At 42.7% G+C, this 23,424-nt stretch overlaps 1 protein-coding gene across 6 annotated transcripts in view; it reads right to left on the reverse strand.

The window, feature by feature from the left end:
* nr1h3 (nuclear receptor subfamily 1, group H, member 3) overlaps positions 1-23,424 on the reverse strand; it is a 521,793-nt gene that overhangs the window by 399,637 nt on the left and 98,732 nt on the right. For 5 of the 6 annotated variants that reach the window (XM_078548807.1, XM_078548804.1, XM_078548803.1 and 2 more), the window contains one exon: positions 3,825-3,896. The exons of the other annotated variant lie outside the window; for it this stretch is intronic. In XM_078548807.1, coding sequence (XP_078404933.1) covers positions 3,825-3,858 — 34 coding nt within the window. In that variant the 5' untranslated portion in view covers positions 3,859-3,896. The remainder of the gene's footprint in view (positions 1-3,824; positions 3,897-23,424) is intronic. 6 annotated transcript variants of the gene reach the window in all.

Below are 23,424 nucleotides of genomic sequence, written 5' to 3' on the forward strand. Positions count from 1 at the left end.
TGTGTGTGTGAGTCTCTGTGTTTGTGTGAGTCTCTGTGTTTGTGTGTGTGTCAGTCTCTGTGTTTGTGTGAGTCTCTGTGTTTGTGTGTGTGTGAGTCTCTGTGTTTGTGTGAGTCTCTGTGTTTGTGTGTGTGTGTGTCTCTGTGTTTGTGTGAGTCCCTCTGTTTGTGTGTGTGTGTGAGTCTGTGTGTGTGTGAGTCTGTGTTTGTGTGAGTCCCTGTGTTTGTGTGTGTGTGTGTCTCTGTGTTTGTGTGAGTCCCTCTGTTTGTGTGTGTGTGTGAGTCTGTGTGTGTGTGAGTCCCTGTGTTTGTGTGTGTGTGTGAGTCTGTGTGTGTGTGAGTCCCTGTGTTTGTGTGTGTGTGTTCCATGTGGTGGGTTAAAGGGCTTCTGCCTGAAGCCTTTGTTTCACAAAAGAATAATATCAGAGGTCACATGATTCAGAGAACACATGACTATGGCAAGCCACAGCATACAACAGGCAACCGTGTACAAAGACATTTCTCCAAACATCCCCCTTTTCATAAAAAGGGAAAAAACACATTACACGTACTATTTGTAGTTGCAAGGTACCCATATACATGGCCCATAAAGGAAGTCATTACGCTCGAACAAAAAACTGTTCACTCTAGCCTGTCTCACCTTTGTCTGTCTTTACACACACATTGTACACAATCTGTAAAGTGTTCAAGTTTTATAATAGTATGTGTCGGGGTTGTTACTGGTTGTTTGCATGGTGTCTGCTGGTTCCTGGGTGACGTTGCCTCTCCAGGGAATGTCGTTGCCCTGGTGATTGTTGCTGCTGATCCGCTGCATTTGTCGTGGGGCAGTTGACCTCTAGGACTGATGGTTGTTGTGTTCTTTGTTCAGTTGATGAAATCAGCTCTTTCACATTGGCTGTCTGCTGTAAAGAAGCACATTTTCATGTTGCGGTTCCAATAATGGATCTGGCCATTCACTTTCACCGTGTACAGTTGAGGTGATAACTGCTTTACACAGATTCCAAGTTGTCAAGTGGGTTGACTTTTGTTGTTGACATCATAGTATCTCAGCACTGCATTGTCGTCACTAATTCTTTGATGTGAGTGAAAGTTGGTTGTTGTTCTGTGCTCCAATACCACTGAACTTCCTTTGCAGTGAGCTTGCAAAAAGGTTCACTCTCTGATGACAAATTGGGCACGAGCTTTTCTGGGTAGCTCACAAATCCAACAAATCATTGAACTGCCTTTACATCTGTTCATTGCTGCATCTCTGTTACAGCTTACAGCTTATCAGGATCAGGGTGATGTCCTTTAGCTGTCAGTACATGACCTATGTATTTAACTTCAGTCATCTTCCATTGCAGTTTTTTCTTATTCAGCTTCAGCTTCCTCTGGCAAGTTCTCTCCAGCAGTCTCACTAGGTTCTGATCGTGGTCTGTGACAGCTTCTTCCATTGTATCTCCATATCCATAGACAAGCAGATCATCCACGATTGCTTCCAATCCTGGTAGCACGCTGACCATCTCATAATGTCTGCATTGATATTCTTCCTGAGTGTTAGAAATGCCAAATGGCATGCTCAACCAACTGTACACCCAAATAACATCCAGAACTTAGTCAGGAAACTGCTGCTTTCATCCAGTTTCACTTGCTAATATCCATCCTTCACATCTAGGGCAGTAAAAATCTTTGCCTTGGTAAATTGCGGCAAAAGTTCTTCAATGGCTGACATGGGGTAGGGAGATCTCTTCAAAGCTTTATTGAGGTACTTCGGATCCGTGCACAATCTCAGTTTTCCAGGGTTTTCCACTGCTACCATGCTGCTAATCCAGTCTGTAGGAGTAGTCACTTTCTTGATTATTCCCACCTTTTCAAGCTCCTCCATCTGGTCTTTCAGGCTGGACTTGAGGGCAGCTGGAACTCTCCTTGGAAGATGCTGAGTTGGTCTCACATTCTTATCTACTTCAAGATGATATTCACCAGGAAGACATCCAAGGCCTGTGAAAACATCTTTATAATCTGTCAGGATTTGTTCAGTAGTCAATGGTTTTGTGCTGTGTGAAACACTGCAAACCTCTTCTGGTATATGGAGGGTTACAAGTTCAAAATTTTGACCTGTTCCAGCTGAGATGGTGGGATTTTGTTTAGTGCCTACTAACTAGGACTGTAGATCTTCTTTCTTCCCATTGTATTGGACTCTTAGTTTGCCCTCTTGGGGTGAGCATCGTTCCATCATAGAGCCTCAGCTTTACCTTCGATGGCTTCATTTCCGGGTCACCATCTTGAGCAACTTCACACAGGTTGACGAAGCTCATGATGTTGCATGTAGCACCAGTGTCTGACACTTCATATTAACTTGATGCTCTCCTTCTGCAGTCATAATTCCAATAGTCACAAACCATTTTTTACACTGAGACTTGACGGTGCCAATCTGTTTTAGGGAGTAGAGTGATTCGTCAGAATCATCGTCTGAGATCTTTCCAGCAACTATCTTTATAGGCTTGCTTTTCTTCTTTCCAGAAAACAACTTGCAAAGTGATTTTGCTTCTTGTTGTTAGAGCAGTGCTTTCTCCACACTGGACATGCTTCCTTTACTTGTGTGTGGTGTCCTCCTTAATATTTACACCCAGTACTCTGGCCTCAATCTTTCTACTGATCCTTCTGTAAATAGTTTTTCTTTTTCCCCATTGTCTTGTGCTGGAAAACCTGAACTGCCTCTTAGCAGAGTGCAAAGCCTTGTCAATTCTCCCATCAATACTCTTCAGCTGATGATTAACCCCCTCAGAGCTTCTACACATATTAGCAGCTTTCTTGAGAGTAAATTTCTCTTCTCTCAGCAGACATGATCTCTTGTTTCTAAGATAATCCTATCTCAGGTCAGATCATCCTTCAGTTGCTCAAACTCACAAAATTCAGCTAGACGTCTCAGTGCTGTCACATACTGATCAATATTCTCCCCCTCTTCCTGAGCTCTGGTGTTGCATATGTACATTTCATAAGTAACTTTAGTAGAGGGTTCAAAGTGGGTCTTCAAGGCTTCCACAATTTCACAAGACTGGCTTTTCTGCTCCTCAGTGAGGTCTAGTGCAGTAAATCTTGTAGCACTGTCTCCCCAGCGCTAATAACAGGGTCACCGCTCTTATTTGTTCAAGCTTTGTGTTTAACTCTGTGGCAATTCTGTAGTTCTGTCATTAAGACTGAAAGAATTTGCAATTCGTTCTCAAATCTCCCTTCTTCTCTATAGGAACTGGTACTGGATTATTCAAAGCCATGCTGACTCACCCAGCAATCAATGCCCTGTACAAAGTTGCATTTTGAAGTTGTAATTCCTCTCTGCTATCAGAATTCACTCAATTTCAGCTGCCCACTTCCCACACCATGTTTCATGTGGTGGCTAAAAATGGTTTTTCCCTGAATCCTTTACTCAGAAAAGAATGACATCAGAGGTCACATGACTTAGAGTTCACATGACTATGGCAACGCACAGTATACAACTGGCAATCATGTACAGAGCCATTTCTCCAAACTGTCTGTTTGCGTATGTATATATCTTGGTTTGAGTGTCTGTGTGTTTAATTTTGTGTCTGTCTGTTTCTCTTTGTATATATGATTATCTAATGAAAATAGGATCAGTGTTAAAGCTAGATGTCCTCTCAAGAAAATTCCCTTGTCAACTTGCACATTAAATCTGGCTGCTTGAATGTGATATTGAGGGCAGGACCTTGAATTAAAAAAGAGCAAATAATCAGAGTCAACAGTTTACTTTGTGAGTTGAATCTTTGTGTTGGTGTTAAAACCCCTGTAAATTCTAGATCCAGGTTTAGAATGGAGAGCAGTTTGTCTTACCATAATCAATATCAGTGGCAGATACCGTGGACATCTTTTTCACAGCACCTTATCATAACAGAACACCCCCACCTGCAACAGAAAGCAACAAAGAGTTAACACCAAGCACCCAGAATACACCAAACCTGACAGAGTGAGAGAGGGAGAGATCATCAATCGTCACTGTAATGAAACATTTGTTCATCTTTGCTTAGTGCTAGCTACCCAAATGACTAACCTGCCTTAGGCATTTAGAGGACAGGAGGGGGCCATTTGGCTCATTGTGTCATTGGCTCTTGTATATAACAATCCAAAATTAATCCCACTGCTGCATTCTCTCCCCCCCATAGGCCTGTATCAATCCCACAATAATTCCACTGACCTGTATAAATCCAAAACAATCCTATATCCCCAATCTCTCCCCATAGTTCTGTATCAATCCCAGACTAATCCTATATCCCCACGTTCTCCCCATAGCTCCATATCAATCCCAAAATAATCCCACTGCTGTGCTCTGCCATAGACCTGTATCATCCTCTGTGTCAAACATCGACCCTATTTTATGTTCAAAGCTTTTCTGCCTCAATCTCTTTCATGTGGAATTCCATGCTTCAACCACTCTCTGTGTAAAGACATTTCTATTCTCTCTCCTCACTCTCACAGTCATAGTTTTAAAGTGATAACCCCTTATCACTGAGTCCCCAAGTGGAGGAAATAATCTTTCCCACTTCACTGCATGAAAACTCTTCATATTTTCTTTAAAGAAGTCTCCATCAAATCTCCTCTGATCACTGACCCCATTCTTATCTCTAATTTGGCTCATGGTTTGTAAATTTTGAACAGATGTCCAAGTTAAACAGATTGATTATTTCAATTTTCCAAACAGGTGTCTGGATTTTATTTGGGATTCAGCCCCTGAATTTTGAGCATGATATGTCTCTGAAAAGCGAAGTGAGAGGTTTCCCCTCCCTAAGATGTTCTGGCTTTGCAGCATTGGGTCCCTGACAACCTAGCCCCAGCTCTGTTTTGAAAACATTTCAACCAGTCCCAATCTCTACCAAACTGACCACTAATATGATGAGGGGAGGGATCTACATGAAACATAAGCAGCCTAAATGTAAACAAAACAGGGCAGGAGAACACAGGGAAGAATAAGGTAAGGGAGGACATTGACAGCAATGGAATCAATGGCTATGGAATGGGAATCTAAAAAGATGGTTAAACATAAAGTGAGGGGAAATGTCCATATGGCAATGCACACAGTGATTATAATAAAACAAGGGAGCTGGAGGCAATCATGCGTTGGGAGGAACCAGACATAGGGATTACTGAGATATGACCAGAGAAAAATCAGGACTGAGGATTAAACATTGCTGGGGTATAATATATTTAGAAAAGATAGGGAAAACAGGGAGGGAGGAACAAGCTGCATTTATGCAGGATAACATAATGGCAGCAGAGAAAAAGAACTCAGATATCAGTGAGATAAAAATAGAGATAAGAGATAGTAAAGGACTAATCACACTGATTGGTGTCATCTACAGACCATCTAATAGAGGAAGGGAGAGGGAGGAAGAAATATGTAGACAAATTAGACAATTGAGTAAAAACAGAGATTAATAATCATGAAGGAATTCAATGAATATTAATTGGACAAAAGAGGTAGATAAAGGGGCCAAGATAATGGAGTTCTTAGAAAAGTACTCCTTTTGAACCAAAAAAGTACATAGCCCAACATGAGAAGGTTCACTATTGGATATCGTAATGGGGAATGAGCCAGAGCAGAAAAGAGAAGTAAAGGTAGGGGCAATATCGACTATAATATAGTGACTGTAACGTAATGACTACAGTATAATGCACTGATAATGGAGAAGGACATAAATATGGTTGGTTAATTGATCAGAGAAAAGCTGATTGTGAGGGACAGAGAGTAGAGCTTGGGAAGGTGGGAAGTGGTGTTCCACGAGGATCGGTGCTGGGATCACTGCTGTTCACAATTCACTTTGGAATCAAAAGCACCATTTCTACATTTGTCGGTGACACCAAATTGGCAGCAAGTCAATGCTGAGGAGAACTGTAACAAATTACAAGAGGACATTAATAAACATGCAGAACAAGCAAATAGTTAACAAATGAAACACAACACAGATAAATGTAAAGCCATATGTTTTGGAAGATGCAAGTCTTGGTGGGGTAGAGGAACAAAGGGATCTCGGAGTACAAATACACCTTTCACTAAAAGTTGCCCCACAGGTGAGCAAGGTCATAAAATAACAAACCAACCACTAGTCTTTATTTCTTGAGGATTAGAATTGAAATGTAGGGAAGTTATGTTAAACCTGTATCAAACCTTGGCTATGTCACATTTAGAGAACAAGTGCAGTTCTGGCCATCACATTATAACAAGGATATAGAGGGTGCGGAGAAGATTTACAAGGGCAATAGCAGTAAGGTCAGGGTATACACATCAGGAAAGAATTGTCAGACTGGGTCTATTTTCTCTTGAAAAAAGAAGGCTGAGGGGTGACCTAATAGAGGCCTTTAAAATTACGAAAAGTTTTGATCAAGAGGATACAGAGAGAATGTTTCCTCTTGTGGGGAAGAGCATAACTAGAGCAAATAACATAAGATAGTCACCAAGAAATCCAATAGGGAATTCAGAAGAAACTTCTTTACCCAGAGAATGGTGAGAATGTGAAACTCACTGCCACAGGGAGTGGTTGAAGTCGATGGGATAGATATTTTTAAGGGGGAAGCTAGACAAATATATGAGGGAGAAGGGAAAAGAAAGTTAGGCTGATAGATTTAGATGAGAAAAGATGGGATGAAGCTTGAATGGATCATGATACACTGGCATGGGCTGGTTGGGCCAACTGGACTGTTTATGTGCCATGTATCATATGTAATCCTGTACTACTTATTATTAACAGATTCCTCCATGAACTCTGCACAGTGCCAGACATTACCAGTTACAGCACCATGGTTATTGAACGCAGTCCTGGGGGATAACAGCACCATGTTTATTGAACACAGTCCTGGGGAACAACAGACCATAAGACCATAAGACGTAGGAGCAGAAGTAGGCTTTCGGCCCATCAAGTCTGTTCTGCCATTCAATGAGATCATGGCTGATCTGATAATCCTCAACTCCACTTTCCTGCCTTTTCCCCAGACCTCTTGATTCACTTACTGATTAAAAATCTGTCTATCTCAGACTTGAATATACTTAACGACCCAGCCTCTACAGCCCTCTGCGGTAAAGAATTCCACAGATTCACTACCTCTCAGAGAAGAAATTCCTCCTCATCTCTCTTTTAAATGGGTGTCCCCTTACTCTGAAATTATGCCCTCTGGTCCTAGACTCTCCCACAAGAAAAAACAACCTCTCAGCATCGACCCTGCCAAGCCCCCTAAGAATCTTATAGGTTTCAATAAGGTCGCCTCTCATTGTTCTAAATTATAATAAGTACTGACCCAACCTATTCAACCTCTCCTCATAAGAAAATCCTTTCATACCCGGGATCAACCTAGTGAACCTTCTCTGAATTGCCTCCAATTCCAGTATATCTTTCCTTAAATAAGGAGACCAAAACTATTCACAGTATTCTAGGTGTGGTCTAGCTAGTGTCTTGTATACTTTTAGCAAGACTTCCCTATTTTTATACTCCATTCCCTTTGAAATAAAGGCCAACATTCCATTTGCCTTCCCTATTACCTGTTGAACTTGTATGCTAGCTTTTTGTTATTCATGCACAATCCATGCTGCAGCTTTCTGCAGTCTTTCTCCATTTAAATAATATTCAGCTCCTCTATTCTTCCTGCCTAAGTGCATAACCTCACATTTTCCCACATTTTTTCTATCTGCCAAGTTTTGCCCACTCACTTAACCTGTATCCCTCTGTAGACTCTTTGTGTCATCCTCACCACTTGCCTTCCCACCTATTTTTGTGTCATCCTCAAACTTGGCAATAGTACATTCACTTCCCTCATCCAAGTTATTAATATATATTGTAAATAATTGTGGCCCCAGCACTGACCCCTGTGGCATTCCAATAGTTGCAGGTTGCCATCCTGAAAATGCCTCCCGTATCCCAACTCTCTGTTTTCTATTAGTTAGCCAGTCCTCTAACCATGCTAACATACTACCCCCAACACCTTGGGTTCTTATCTTACTAAGTAGCCTTATGTGCGGTACCTTACTGAACGCCTTTTGGAAATCCAAATATATCACATCCACAGTTCCCCTTTATCTATCCTGCTTGTTACTTCCTCAAAGAATTCTAATAAAGTTGTTTGGCATGATTTCCCCTTCATGAAGCCATGCTGACCCTCCTTGATTATATTATGCATTTCTAAATGCTTTGCTATTACATCCTTTATAATAGACTAACATTTTCCCAATGACGGATGTTAAGCTAACTGGCCTATAGTTACCTGTTTTTTATTTCCCTCCCTTTTTGAATAAGGGTGTTACATTGGCAGTTTTCCAATCCTCTGGGACTTTTCCAGAATCTAAGGATTCGTGGGAGATTACTACCAGTGCATCCAGGTGACTTATCGGATTTAGCCCCATTAGTTTCCCGAGCACTTTTTCTCTAGTGATAGTTATTGTATTGAAGTCCTCCCTCCCTTTTGCCCCATGATTATTTAGTATTTTTGGAATGTTATTAGTATCTTCTAATATGAAGACTGATGCAAAGTATTTATTCAACTCCTCTGCCATTCCCTGGTTCCCCATTGTTATTTCCCCAGCCTCATTCTCTAAGGGGCAGATGTACACTTTGGCCTCTCCCTTCTGGTTTATGTATTTAAAGAAGCTCTTGCACCGTGTTCATTGAACACGATCCTGGGGAAGGACAGCACCGTGTTTATCGAACACAGTCCTGGGAAATAACAGCACTGTGATTATTGTATACAGTCCTGGGTGAGAACAGCACCATGTTTATTGAACACAGTCCTAGGCGAGAACAGCGCTGTGTTTATTGAGCATAGCCCTGGGGAACAACAGCATCATGTTTATAGAACACAGATCTGGGGGATAACAGACACTATGTTTATTGAACACTGACCTAGACGATAACTGCACATTGTTTATTAAACACACTCCTGGGGATAACAACACCATGTTTATTGAACACAGTCCTGGGGCAAACAACACTATGTTTATAGAACACAGTCCTGGCAGACAACAACACCATGTTTATTGAACACATTCCTGATGGACAACAACACCATGTTTATTGAACACATTCTTGGGAGATAACACACTGTGTTTATTGAACACAGTCCTGGTGGACAACAACACCATATTTATTGAGCACAGTCCTGGGGAACAACAGCATCGTGTTTATAGAATACAGTCCTGGGGGATAACAGCACTATGTTTATTGAACACAGTCCTTGGGGGATAACAACACCGTATTTATTGAACACAGTCCTGAGGGATAATAACACCATGTTTATTGAACACAGTCCTGGCAGACAACAGCACCATGTTTATTGAATACAGTCCTGGAGAACAACAGCACTGTGTTTATAGAACACAGTCCTGGCAGACAACAACACCATGTTTATTGAACACATTCCTGATGGACTACAACACCATGTTTATTGAACACATTCTTGGGAGATAACAGCACTGTGTTTATTGAACACAGTCCTGGTGAATTGCAGCACCATGTATATTGAACAGAGTCAATGGGAGTACAGCACCATGTTTATTGAAAACAGTCCTGGGGAATAAGGGCACCATGTTTATTAAATATAGACCTGGGGAGGATGGTATCCAGATTATTGAACACAGTCTTAGCGGGATAACAGCACTGTGTTTATTGAACACAGTCCTGGGGGATAACAGTACCACATTTATTGAACACAATCCTGGAGGACAACAAAACCGTGTTTATTGAACACAGTCCTGGGGATAACAACACAATGTCTATTGAACACTGCCCTGAGTGATAACAGCACTTTGTTTATCGAAGACAGACCTGGAGGATGACAGCACATTGTTTATTAAACACACTCCTGAGGGAAACCAACACCGTGTTTATTGAACACAGCCCAGGGGAAAACAGGATCATATTAATTGAACACAGTACTGGACCACAACAAAACTGTGTTTATTGAATACAGTCCTGGGGAATAACAGCACCGTGGTTATTAAACATAGACCTGGGGAGAACAGCACCATATTGATTGAACACTACCTTGGGGGGTTAAAAGCACCATGTTTATTGAACACAGCCTTGGGGGGATAACAGTACTGTGTTTATTGAAAACAGTCCTGGGGGAAATCACATTTCCGTGTTTATAGGGCACAGTCCTGGGGGACAACAACACAATGTTTATTGAATAGTGTCCTGGGGGTCAACAGCACATTGTTTATTGAACACAGTCCTGGCAGACAACAACACCATGTTTATTGAACACAGTCCTGGGGAATAACAGCACTGTGCTTATTAAACATAGACCTGGGGAGAACAGCACCATATTTATTGAACACTACCTTTGGGGGTTAAAAGCACCGTGTTTATTGAACACAGTCTTGGGGGGCTAATAACACTGTGTTTATTGAACACAGTCCTGCAGAGCAAGAACACCATGTTTATAGAACATAGTCTTGGCAGAGAACAACATCAGTTTATTGAACACAGTCCTGGCAGAGAACAAAACCATATTTATGGAACACAGTCCTGGGGAACAATAAAACTATGTTTATTGAACACAGTCCTGGGCAATATCAGCACCATGCTTAGTGAACACAGTCCGGGGAGCACAGCACCATGTTTATTGAACACAGACCTGGGGAATAACAGCACCGTGTTTATTAAACATAGACCTGGGGAGAACAGCACCATGTTTATTGAACACAGTCTTGGGGGGACAACAGCACCGTGTTTATTGAAGACTGTCCTGGGGAATATCAGCATCATGCTTATTGAACACAGCCCTGGAGTCCAGCACCATGTTTATTGAACACAGTCCTGGGGACAACAACACCATTTGTATTACGCACAGTCCTGGCTGACAACAACACTATGCTTATTGAACACTGTGCTGGGGAATAGCAAAACCATGTTTATTGAAAACAGTCCTGGGGGAAAACAGCACCATGTTTATTGAACACGGTCCTGGGGGAAAACAGCACCAAGTTTATCGAATGCGGTTCTGGGGAACATCAATACCATCTTTATAGAACACAGTCCTGGCAGACAACAACGCCATGTTTATCTAACACAGTCCTGGGGAGTGCAGCATTATGTTTATTGAACACAGTCCTGGGAGAAAAGCACAATATTTATTGAACACAATCCTGGGGAATGACAGCATCGTTTTTATTAACCATAGGCCTGGGGAGAACAGCACCATGTTTATTGAACACAGACTTGTGGGGATAACAGCACTGGGTTTACTGAACACACTTCTGGGGATTAATACCACCAAGTCTGTTGAACAGAGTGCTGGCAGACAGCAACACCATATTAATAGAACACAGTCCTGGGGGAATAACAGTTCCGTGCTTATAGGACACAGTCCTGGGGGACAACAACAGAATGTTTATTGAACAGTATCCTGGGGGACAACAGCACCGTGTTTATTGAACACATTCCTGGCAGACAACAACACCAAGTTTATTAAACACAGTCCTGGGGAATGACAGCACCGTGTTTACTAAACATAGACCAGAGTAAACAGCACCATATTTATTGAACACTACCTTGGGGGGATAAAAGCACCATGTTTATTGAACACAGTCTTGGGGGGGATAACAGTACTATGTTTATTGAACACAGTCCTGGGGGAAATCACAGTTCCGTGTTTATAGGACACAGTCCTGAGGGGCAACAACACTATGTTTATTGAACACAGTGCTGGGGAATAGCAAAACCATGTTTATTAAAAACAGTCCTGGGGGAAAACAGCACCATGTTTATTGAACACGGTCCTGGGGGAAAACAGCACCATGTTTATCGAATGTGGTTCTGGGGAACATCAATACCATCTTTATAGAACACAGTCCAGGTGGACAATATCACCAAATTTTTCTAACACAGTCCTAGGGAGTACAGCATCATGTTTATTGAACTCAGTCCTGGGAGAACAGCACGTTGTTTTTTGAACACAATCCTGGGGAATAACAGCATCGTTTTTATTAACCATAGGCCTGGGGAGAACAGCACCATGTTTATTGAACACAGACTTGCGGGGATAACAGCACTGGGTTTACTGAACACACTTCTGGGGATTAATACCACCATGTTTGTTGAACAGAGTGCTGGCAGACAGCAACACCATATTTATAGAACATAGTCCTGGGGGAATAACAGTTCCGTGTTTATAGGACCAGTTCTGGGGGAGAACAACACTATGTTTATTCAACACAGTCCTGTGAAACAACAACACCATGTTTATTGAACACAGTCATGGGGGACAACAGCATCATGTTTATTGAACACATTCCTGGGGAGAACAACACCATACTTATTACACACATTCCTGGCCGACAACAACACTATGTTTATTGAACATGGTCCTGGGGAGCAACAACACCATATGCATTGAACACAGACCTGGGGAGCAACAACACTATGTTTATGGAACACAGTTCTGGCAGACAACAATAACATGTTTATTGAACACAGTGCTGGGGAATAAATACACCATATTTATTGAACACAGCCCCTGGGGCTAACAGCATCATGATTAAAGAACACAGTCCTAGTGGGTAACAGCACCATGTTTATAGAACACAGTCCTGGGGAAAGCAGCATCATGTTTATTGAACACAGTCCTGGTAGACAACAAAACCATGTTTATTGAACATAGTCCTGGGGGAACAACAGCACCGTGTTTATTGAACACAGTCCTGGCAGACAACAACACCATGTTTATTAAACATAGACCTGGGGAGAACAGCACCATGTTTATTGAACACAGTCCTGGCAGACAACAAAACCATGTTTATTGAACACATTCCTGGGGACAACACCATACTTATTACACACATTCCTGGCCGACAACAACACTATGTTTATTGAACATGGTCCTGGGGAGCAACAACACCATATGCATTGAACACAGACCTGGGGAGCAACAACACTATGTTTATTGTACACAGTCCTGGCAGACAACAAAATCATTATTATAGAACATAGTCCTGGGGGACAACAGCACCGTGTTTATTGAACACAGTCCTGGCAGACAACAACACCATGTTTATTAAACATAGACCTGTGGAGAACAGCACCATGCTTATTGAACACAGCCCTGGAGAACAGCACCATGTTTACTGAACACAGTCCTGGGGACAACAACACCGTTTTTATTACGCACAGTCCTGGCCAACAATAATGCTATATTTATTGAACACTCTCCTGGCGAAGAACAACACCGTGTTTTTGGAACACAGTCCTGGCAGACAACAACGCCATGTTTATCTAACACAGTCCTGGGGAGTACAGCATCAGGCTTATTGAACACAGTCCTGGGAGAACAGCACCATGTTTATTGAACACAGCACCGGGTTTACTGAACACAGTTTTGGGGATTAATAACACCATGTTTATTGAACAGACTGCTGGCCGAGAGGAACACCATATTTATGGAACACAGTCCTGGGGGAATAACAGTTCCGTGTTTATTGGACGAGTCCTGGGGGAGAACAACACAATATTTATTCAACACAGTCCTGCGAAACAACAACACCGTGTTTATAGAACACATTTTGGCAGACAACAACACCATGGTTATTGAACACAGTCGTGGTGGACAACAGCATCATGTTTATTGAACACATTCCTGGGGAGAAAAATACCATGCTTATTACATACCTTCCTGGCCGAAGACAACAATATGTTTATTGAACATGGTCCTGGGGAGCAACAACACCAAATGCATGGAACACAGACCTGGGGAACAACAGCACCGTTTTATGGAACACAGTTCTGGCAGACAACAACACCATGTTTATTGAACACAGTGCTGGGGAATAACAACACCATGTTTATTGAAAACAGTCATGGGGGAAAACAGCACCCCGTTAATTGAACACAGTCCTGGGGGAAAACAGCACCATGTTTATTAAACACAGTCCTGGGGAACAACAACACTGTGTTTATAGAACACAGTCCTGATGGACAATGACACCATGTTTACTGAACACAGTCCTGGGGAATATCAGCACCATGCTTATTGAACACAGACCTGGGAGTAAAGCACCATGTTTATTGAACACAGTCCTGGGGATTAACATCACTGTATTTATTAAACATATACCTGGGGAGAACAGCAACATGTTTATTGAACACTACCTTGGGGGCATAAAAGCACCGTGTTTATTGAACACAGTCTTGGGGGGATAACAGTACTCTGTTTATTGAACACAGTCCTGGGGGAAATCACAGGTCCTTGTTTATAGGACACAGTCCTGGGGGACAACATCAGAATGTTTATTGAACAGTATCCTGGGGGACAACAGCACCGTGTTTATTGAACACAGTCCTGGCAGGCAACAACACCAAGTTTATTAAACACAGCCCTGGGGAATGACAGCACTCTGTTTACTAAACATAGACGTGGGGTAAACAGCACCATATTTATTGAACACTACCTTGGGGGGATAAAAGCACCGTGTTTATTGAACACAGTCTTGGGGGGATAACACTACTGTGTTTATTGAACACAGTCCTGGGGGAAATCACAGTTCCGTGTTTATAGGACACAGTCCTGAGGAGTAACAACACTATGTTTATTGAACACAGTGCTGGGGAATAGCAAAACCATGTTTATTGAAAACAGTCCAGGGGGAAAACAGCACCATGATTTTTGAACACGGTCCTGGGGGAAAACAGCACCATGTTTATGGAATGCGGTTCTGGGGAACATCAATACCATCTTTATAGAACACAGTCCAGGTGGACAATAACACCAAATTTTTCTAACACAGTCCTAGGGAGTACAGCATCATGTTTATTGAACACAGTCCTGGGAGAACAGCACATTGTTTATTGAACACAATCCTGGGGAATAACAGCATCATTTTTATTAACCATAGGCCTGGGGAGAACAGCACCATGTTTATTGAACACAGACTTGCGGGGATAACAGCACTGGGTTTAGTGAACACAGTCCTGGGGATTAATAACACCATGTTTATTGAACAGACTGCTGGCAGAGAGCAACACCATATTTATAGAACACAGTCCTGGGGGAATAACAGTTCCGTGTTTATCGGACCAGTTCTGGGGGAGAACAACACTATGTTTATTCAACACAGTCCTGCGAAACAACAACACCTTGTTTATAGAACACAGTCCTGGCAGACAACAACACTGTGTTTATTGAACCCAGTGCTGGGCAATATCAAAACCATGTTTATTGAAAACAGTCCTGGGGGAAAACAACACCATGTTTATTGAACACGGTGTTGGGGGAAAACAGCACCATGTTTATCGAATGCAGTTCTGGGAAACATCAATCACATGTTTATGGAACACAGTCCTGGTGGACAAGAACACCGTATTTATCTAACACAGTCCTGGGTAGTACAGCATCATGTTTATTGAACACAGTCCTGGGGACTAACAGCACCATTTTTATTAATCATAGGTCTGGGGAGAACAGCACCATGTTTATTGAATACAGACTTGGTGGGATAACAGGACCCTGTTTACTGAGCATTGTCCTGGGGATTAATAACACCATGTTTATTGAACAGACTGCTGGCAGACAGCAACACCATATTTATGGAACACAGTCCTGGGGGAATAACAGTTCCGTGTTTATCGGACCAGTCCTGGGGGAGAACAACACAATATTTATTCAACACAGTCCTGCGAAACAACAACACCGTGTTTAAAGAACACAGTTCTGGCAGACAACAACACCATGGTTATTGAACACAGTCGTGGTGGACAACAGCATCATGTTTATTGAACACATTCCTGGGGAGAACATCACCATGCTTATTACACACCTTCCTGGCCGAAAACAACACTATGTTTATTGAACATGGTACTGGGGAGCAACAACACCATATGCATTGAACACAGACCTGGGGAACAACAACACTGTGTTTATGGAACACAGTTCTGGCAGACAACAACACCATGTTTATTGAACACAGTGCTGGGGAATAACAACACCATGTTTATAGAGCACAGTCCTGGTGGAAAACAGTGCCATATTTATTAAACACAGTCCTGGGGAACAACAACACTGTGTTTATAGAACACAGTCCTGGGGAATATCAGCACCATGCTTATTGAACACAGTCCTGGGGAATAACAGCACTGTGTTTATTAAACATATACCTGGGGAGAACAGCAACATGTTTATTGAACACTACCTTGGGGGCATAAAAGCACCGTGTTTATTGAACAGTCTTGGGGGGATAACAGTACTGTTTTTATTGAACACAGTCCTGGGGGAAATCACAGTTCCGTTTTTATAGGACACAGTCCTGGGGGACAACAACAGAATGTTTATTGAACAGTATCCTGGGGGACAACAGCACCGTGTTTATTGAACACAGTCCTGGCAGGCAACAACACCAAGTTTATTAAACACAGCCCTGGGGAATGACAGCACTCTGTTTACTAAACATAGACCTGGGGTAAACAGCACCATATTTATTGAACACTACCTTGGGGGGATAAAAGCACCGTGTTTATTGAACACAGTCTTGGGGGGATAACACTACTGTGTTTATTGAACACAGTCCTGGGGGAAATCACAGTTCCGTGTTTATAGGACACAGTCCTGGGGGACAACAACACAATGTTTATTGAACAGTATCCTGGGGGACAACAGCACCGTGTTTATTGAACATATTCCTGGCGGACAACAACACCATGTTTATTCAACACACTCCTGGGGATAACAACACAATGTTTATTGCAGACTGATCTGGGGGTCAACAGCACTGTGTTTATTGAACACAGTCCTGGGGGAAAACAACACCCTATATAATACACACAGTCCTGACTGACAACAACGCGATGTTTATTGGACACAGTCCTGAGGAACAACAAAACCATGTGCATTGAACAGAGTCCTGGTGGGCAACAACACCATGTTTCAGGAGCACTGTCCTGGGGAACAACAATAACATGTGTATTGAGCACAGTCCTGTGGGACCCCAGCACCATGTTTATTGAAAACTGTCCCGGGGAATTACAGCAGCTTGTGTAGTGAACACAGTCCTGGCAGACAACAACAGCATGTTTATTAAACTCACTCCTGGGGGACAACAGCACCGTGTTTATTAAACAGAGTGTTGGGGAACAACAACACTGTGTATTGATCACAGTCCTGGGGAACAAGAACACCGTGTTTATTGAACAGAGTACTGGAAGAAAACAACACCATGATTATTAAACTCACTCCTGGGGGAGTGCAGCACCATGTATATTGAACACAGTGCTTGGGAACTACGCCACCGTGTTTATTGAACACAGTCCTGGAGAGCAACAACAGTATGTATCGAACACAGTCCTGGGGAGCAAAAACACCTTGTTTATAGAACACAGTCGTGGCAGAGAACAACACCATTTTATTGAAAACAAAAACAGAATTACCTGGAAAAACTCAGCAGGTCTGGCAGCATCGGCGGAGAAGAAATCAGTTAACGTTTCGAGCCTTCATGGCCCTTCGGCAGAACTGAAGCATAGTTAGGAGAAGGGAGAAATATAAACTGGTTTAAGGTGGGGGGGCGGGGGGGGGGGGGGAGGGGGGGGGGAAGAGGGAAGTTGAGGGTGTGGTGATTGTGGAGATAAGCAGTGATAGGAGCAGATAATCAAAAGATGTCACAGACAAAAGGATCAAAGAGGTGTTGAAGGTGGTGATATTTGTCTAAGAAAAGTGCTAATTAAGAATGGAAGACAGGATACTCAAAGTACAGCTCTAGTGGGGGTGGAGTGGACAGTCTAACAAGGTTTTAGTTGTAGATTTAAAAATAATGGAAATAGGTGGGGAAAGAAGAATCTATATAAATTATTGAGTCATGGGGGAACACAGCACCGGGTTTATTGAACACGGTCCTGGGGGAAAACAGCACCATGTTTATAGAGCACAGTCCTGGGGAAAACAGTGCCATGTTTATTGAACACAGTCCTGGGGGAAAACAGTCCCATGTTTATTGAACACAGTCCTGGGGAACCACAACACCATGTTTATAGAAAACTGTCCTGGTGGACAATGACACCATGTTTACTGAACACAATCCTGGGGAGTAAAGCATCATGTTTATTCAACACAGTCCTGGGAGTACAGCACCATGTTTATTGAACTCAGTCCTGGGGAATAACACCACTGTATTTATTAAACATAGACCTAGGGAGAACAGCACCATGTTTATTGAACACAGACTTGGGGGGATAACTGCATCGTGTTTACTGAACACTGTCCTGGGGAACAACAACACCATGTTAATAGAGCACAGTCCTGGCAGGCAACAACAGAAAAGAGACCTTGGGAGAACAGCACCATGTGTATTGAACACAGACTTGGGGGATAACAGCACTATGTTTATTGAACACCGTCCTGGCAGACAGCAACACCATATTTATAAAAAACAGTCCTGGGGGAATAACAGTTCCGAACTTATAGGATGCCGTCCTAGGGGAGAACAACACAATGTTTATTCAACTCAGTCCTGGGAAACGAAAACACCATGCTTAAAGGACATGGTTCTGGAGGACAACAATACCATGTTTATTGAACACTGTCCTGGGGGACAACAGCACCGTGTTTATTGAACACAGTCCTGGGAAGAACAACACCATGCTTATTACACAAAGTCCTGGCCGAAAACAACACTATGTATATTGAACAAGGTCCTGGGGAACAACAACACCATGTGCATTAAACACAGACCGGGGGGAGAACAACACCATGTTTAATGAACACATTCCTGGGGGACAACACCACAATGTGTATAGAACACAGGCCTGGGGGACAACAGCACCATGTGTATAGAACACAGTCCTGGCAGAAAACAACGTCATGTTTATTGAACACAGTTCTGGCAGAGAACAACACCATGTTTATTGAACACAGTCCTGGGCAACATCAGCACCATGCTTATTGAACACAGTCCTGGGAGTACAGCACCATGTTTACTGAACACAGTCTTGGGTAGACAACAGCACCATGTGTATTGAAGACTGTCCTGGGGAACAACAAGACCATGCTATTGAGCACAGTCCTGGCAGACAACAACATCATGTTTATTGAACACTGTCCTGGGAGTAGAGCACCATGTTTATTGAACAATGCCCTGGGAGTACTGCGCCATGTTTATTGAACACAGACCTGCGGAATATCAGCATCATGCTTATTGAACACTGCACAGGAGTACAGTGCTATGTTTACTGAACACAGTCCTGGGGACAACAGCACCGTTTTTATTACGTACAGTCCTGGCCAACAACAACACTATGTTATGTTGAACACTCTCCTGGGGAAGAACAAAACGGTGTTTATGGAACTCAGTCCTAGCAGACAGCAACCTGTTTATTGAACACAGTGCTGGGGAATAACAAAACCATGTTTATTGCAAACAGTCCTGGGGGAAAACAGACCTATGCTTATCGAATGCAGTTCAGGGGAACATCAATCGCTTATTTATATAACACAGTCCTGGTGGACAATAACACCGTGTTTAGCTAACACAGTCCAGGGGAGTACAGCATCTTATTTAATGAACACAGTCCTGGGAGAACAGGACAATGTTTATTGAACACAATCCTGGGGAATAACAGCAGCATTTTTATTAACCATAGGCCTGGGGAGAACAGCACCATGTTTATTGAACACAGACTTGGGGGGATAACAGCAGCGGGTTTACTGAACACAGTCCTGGGGATTAAAAACACCATGTTTATAGAACACAGTTCTGGCAGACAACAACACCATGCTTATTGAACACAGTCGTGGGGGACAACAGCATCATGTTTATTGAACACATTCCTGGGGAGAACAATTCCATGCTTATTACACACCTTCCTGGCCGACAAAAACCTTATCTTTATTGAACATGGTCCTGTGGAGCAACAACACCATATGCATTGAACACAGACCTGGGGAACAACAACACCGTGTTTATGGAATACAGTTCTGGCAGACAACACCATGTTTATTGAACACATTGCTGGGGAATAACAACACCATGTTTATTGAACGCAGTCCTGGGGGAAAACAGTGCCATATTTATTGAGCACAGTCCTGGGGAACAACAACACTGTGTTTATAGAACACAGTCCTGATGGACAATGACACCATGTTTACTGAACACAGTCCTGGGGAATATCAGCACCATGCTTATTGAACACAGACCTGGGAGTACAGCACCATGTTTATTGAACACAGTCCTGGGGAATAACAACACTGTGTTTATTAAACATAGACCTGGGGTAAACAGCACCATATTTATTGAACACTACCTTGGGGGGATAAAAGCACCGTGTTTACTGAACACAGTCTTGGGGGGATAACAGTACTGTGTTTATTGAACACAGTCCTGGGGGAAATCACAGTTCCGTGTTTATAGGACACAGTCCTGAGGGGCAACAACACAATGTTTATTGAAGACTGTCCTGGGGGACAACAGCACCGTGTTTATTGAACACAGTCCTGAGGGATAACAACACACTGTTTATTACACACAGTCCTGGCTGACAACAATGTGATGTTTAGTGTACACAATTCCTGAGGAACAACAAAACCACATGCATTGAGCAGAGTCCTGGTGGACAACAACACCATGTTTATGGAACACTGACCTGGGGAACAATAACACCATGTATATTGAACACAGTCCTGTGGGACACCAGCACAACGTTTATGGAAAACTGTCCTGGGAGACAATAGCAGGTTGTTTATTGATCACAGTCCTGGCAGACAACAAAACCATGTTTATTAAATACTCTCCTGGCAGACAACAACACCATGTCTATTGAATTCACTCCTGAGGGACAACAGCACCATGTTTATTGAACAGAGTCCTGAGGAATAACAACACTATGTGTATTGAACACAGCCCTGGTAGGCAACAACACCATGTTAAGTGAACACAGACCTGGGGAACAACAACACCGTATTTATAGAACACAGTCCTGGAAGACAACAACATCATGTTTATTGAACACGGTTCTGCGGAACAACACCACCGTGTTTATAGAGCAGGGTCCTGGGGGAATACAGTGCCATGTTTATTGAACACAGTCCTGGGGAACAACAACACCATATTTATAGAACACTTTCCTGTTGGACAATGACAACATGTTTACTGAACACAGTCCTGGGGAATATCAGCATCATGCTTATTGAACATAGACCTGGGGAGAACAGCAACATGTTTATTGAACACTACCTTTGGGGGGAGAAAAGCACAATGTTTATTGAAAACAGTCCTGGGGGCAAACAGCACCATGTTTATCGAATGCAGTTCTGGGGAACATCAATACCATGTTTATAGAACACAGTCCTGGTGGACAATAGCACTATGTTTATCTAACACTGTCCTGGGGAGTATAGCATCATGTTTACTGAACACAGTCCTGGGAGAACAGCACAATGTTTATTGAACACAATCCTGGGGAATAACAGTACCGTTTGTATTAATCATAGGCCTGGGGAGAACAGCACCATCTTTATTGAACACAGACTTGGGGGGATAATAGCAGCGGGTTTACTGAACACACTCCTGGGGATTAATAACACCATGTTTAATGAACAGAGTGCTGGTAGACAACAAGACCATATTTATAGAACACAGTCCTGGGGGAATAAAAGTTCCATGTCTATAGGACCAGTCCTGGGGGAGAACAACACTATGTTTATTCAACACAGTCCTGCGAAACAACAACACCATGTTTATAGAACACAGTTCTGGCAGACAACAACACCATGTTTACTGAACACGGTCGCACGGTCGTGGGGGACAACAGCATCATGTTTATTGAACACATTACTGGGGAGAACAACACCATGCTTATTACACACATTTCTGGCCGACAACAACACTAGCTTTATTGAACATGGTCCTATGGAGCAACAACACCATATGCATTGAACACAGACCTGGGGAACAACAACACCATGTTTATGGAACACAATTCTGGCAGACAACAACACCATGTTTAAAGGACATGGTTCTGGAAGACAACAATACAATGTTTATTGAACACTGTCCAGGGGGACAACAGCACCGTGTTTATTGAACACAGTCCTGGGAAGAACAAGACCATGCTCATTACACAAAGTCCTGGCCGACAACAACACTATGTATATTGAACAAGGTCCTGGGGAACAACAACACCATGTGCATTAAACACAGACCTGTGGGAGAACAACACCATGTTAAATGAACACATTGCAGGGGCACAACACCACAATGTGTATAGAACACAGTCTCGGCAGAAAAGAACGTCATGTTTATTGAAAACAGTCCTGGGGAACAGCGGCATTGTGTTTATTGAACACAGTCCTGGGGACAAAGACACCATGTTTGTGGAACACAGTCCTGACAGACAACAACATCATGTTTATTGAACAATGCCCTGGGAGTACAGCACCATGTTTATTGAACACAGACCTGCGGAATATCATCATCATGCTTATTGAACACAGCCCAGGAGTACAGCGCTATGTTTACTGAACACAGTCCTGGGGACAACAGCACTGTTTTTATTACGTACATTCCTGGCCGACAACAACACTATGTTTATTGAACACTCTCCTGGTGAAGAACAACACCGTGTTTATGGAACACAGTCCTGGCAGACAACAACGCCATGTTTATTGAACACAGTGCTGGGGAGTAACAAAACCATGTTTACTGAAAACAGTCCTGGGGGAAAACAGCACCATGATTATGGAATGCAGTTCTGGGGAACATCAATCACATGTTTATAGAACACAGTCCTGGTGGACAATAACACCGTGTTTAGCTAACACAGTCCTGGGGAGTACAGCATCATGTTTAATGAACACAGACCTGGGAGAACAGCACAATGTTTATTGAACACAAACCTGGGGAATAACAGGGCCGTTTTTATTAACCATAGGCCTGGGGAGAACAGCACCATGTTTATTGAACACAGACTTGGGGGGATAACAGCAGCGGGTTTACTGAACACAGTCCTGGGGATTAATAACACCATGTTTATAGAACACAGTTCTGGTGGACAACAACACCATGCTTATTGAACACAGTTGTGGGGGACAACAACAGCATCATGTTTATTGAACACATTCCTGGGGAAGAACAACTCCATGCTTATTACATACCTTGCTTGCCAACAAAAACACTATCTTTATTGTACATGGTCCTATGGAGCAACAACACCATATGCATTGAACACAGACCTGGGGAACAACAACTCCGTGTTTATGGAATACAGTTCTGGCAGACAACACCATGTTTATTGAACACAGTGCTGGGGAACAACAGCACCATGTTTATTGAACACAATCCTGGAGGAAAACAGCACCATGTTTATAGAGCACAGTCCTGGGGGGAAACAGTGCCATATTTATTCAATACAGTCCTGGGGAACAACAACACTGTGTTTATAGAACACAGTCCTGATGGACAATGACACCATGTTTACTGAAC

This window comes from Cetorhinus maximus, chromosome 9 (genome assembly GCF_964194155.1).
Source record: "Cetorhinus maximus chromosome 9, sCetMax3.hap1.1, whole genome shotgun sequence".
NCBI lineage: Eukaryota > Metazoa > Chordata > Chondrichthyes > Lamniformes > Cetorhinidae > Cetorhinus > Cetorhinus maximus.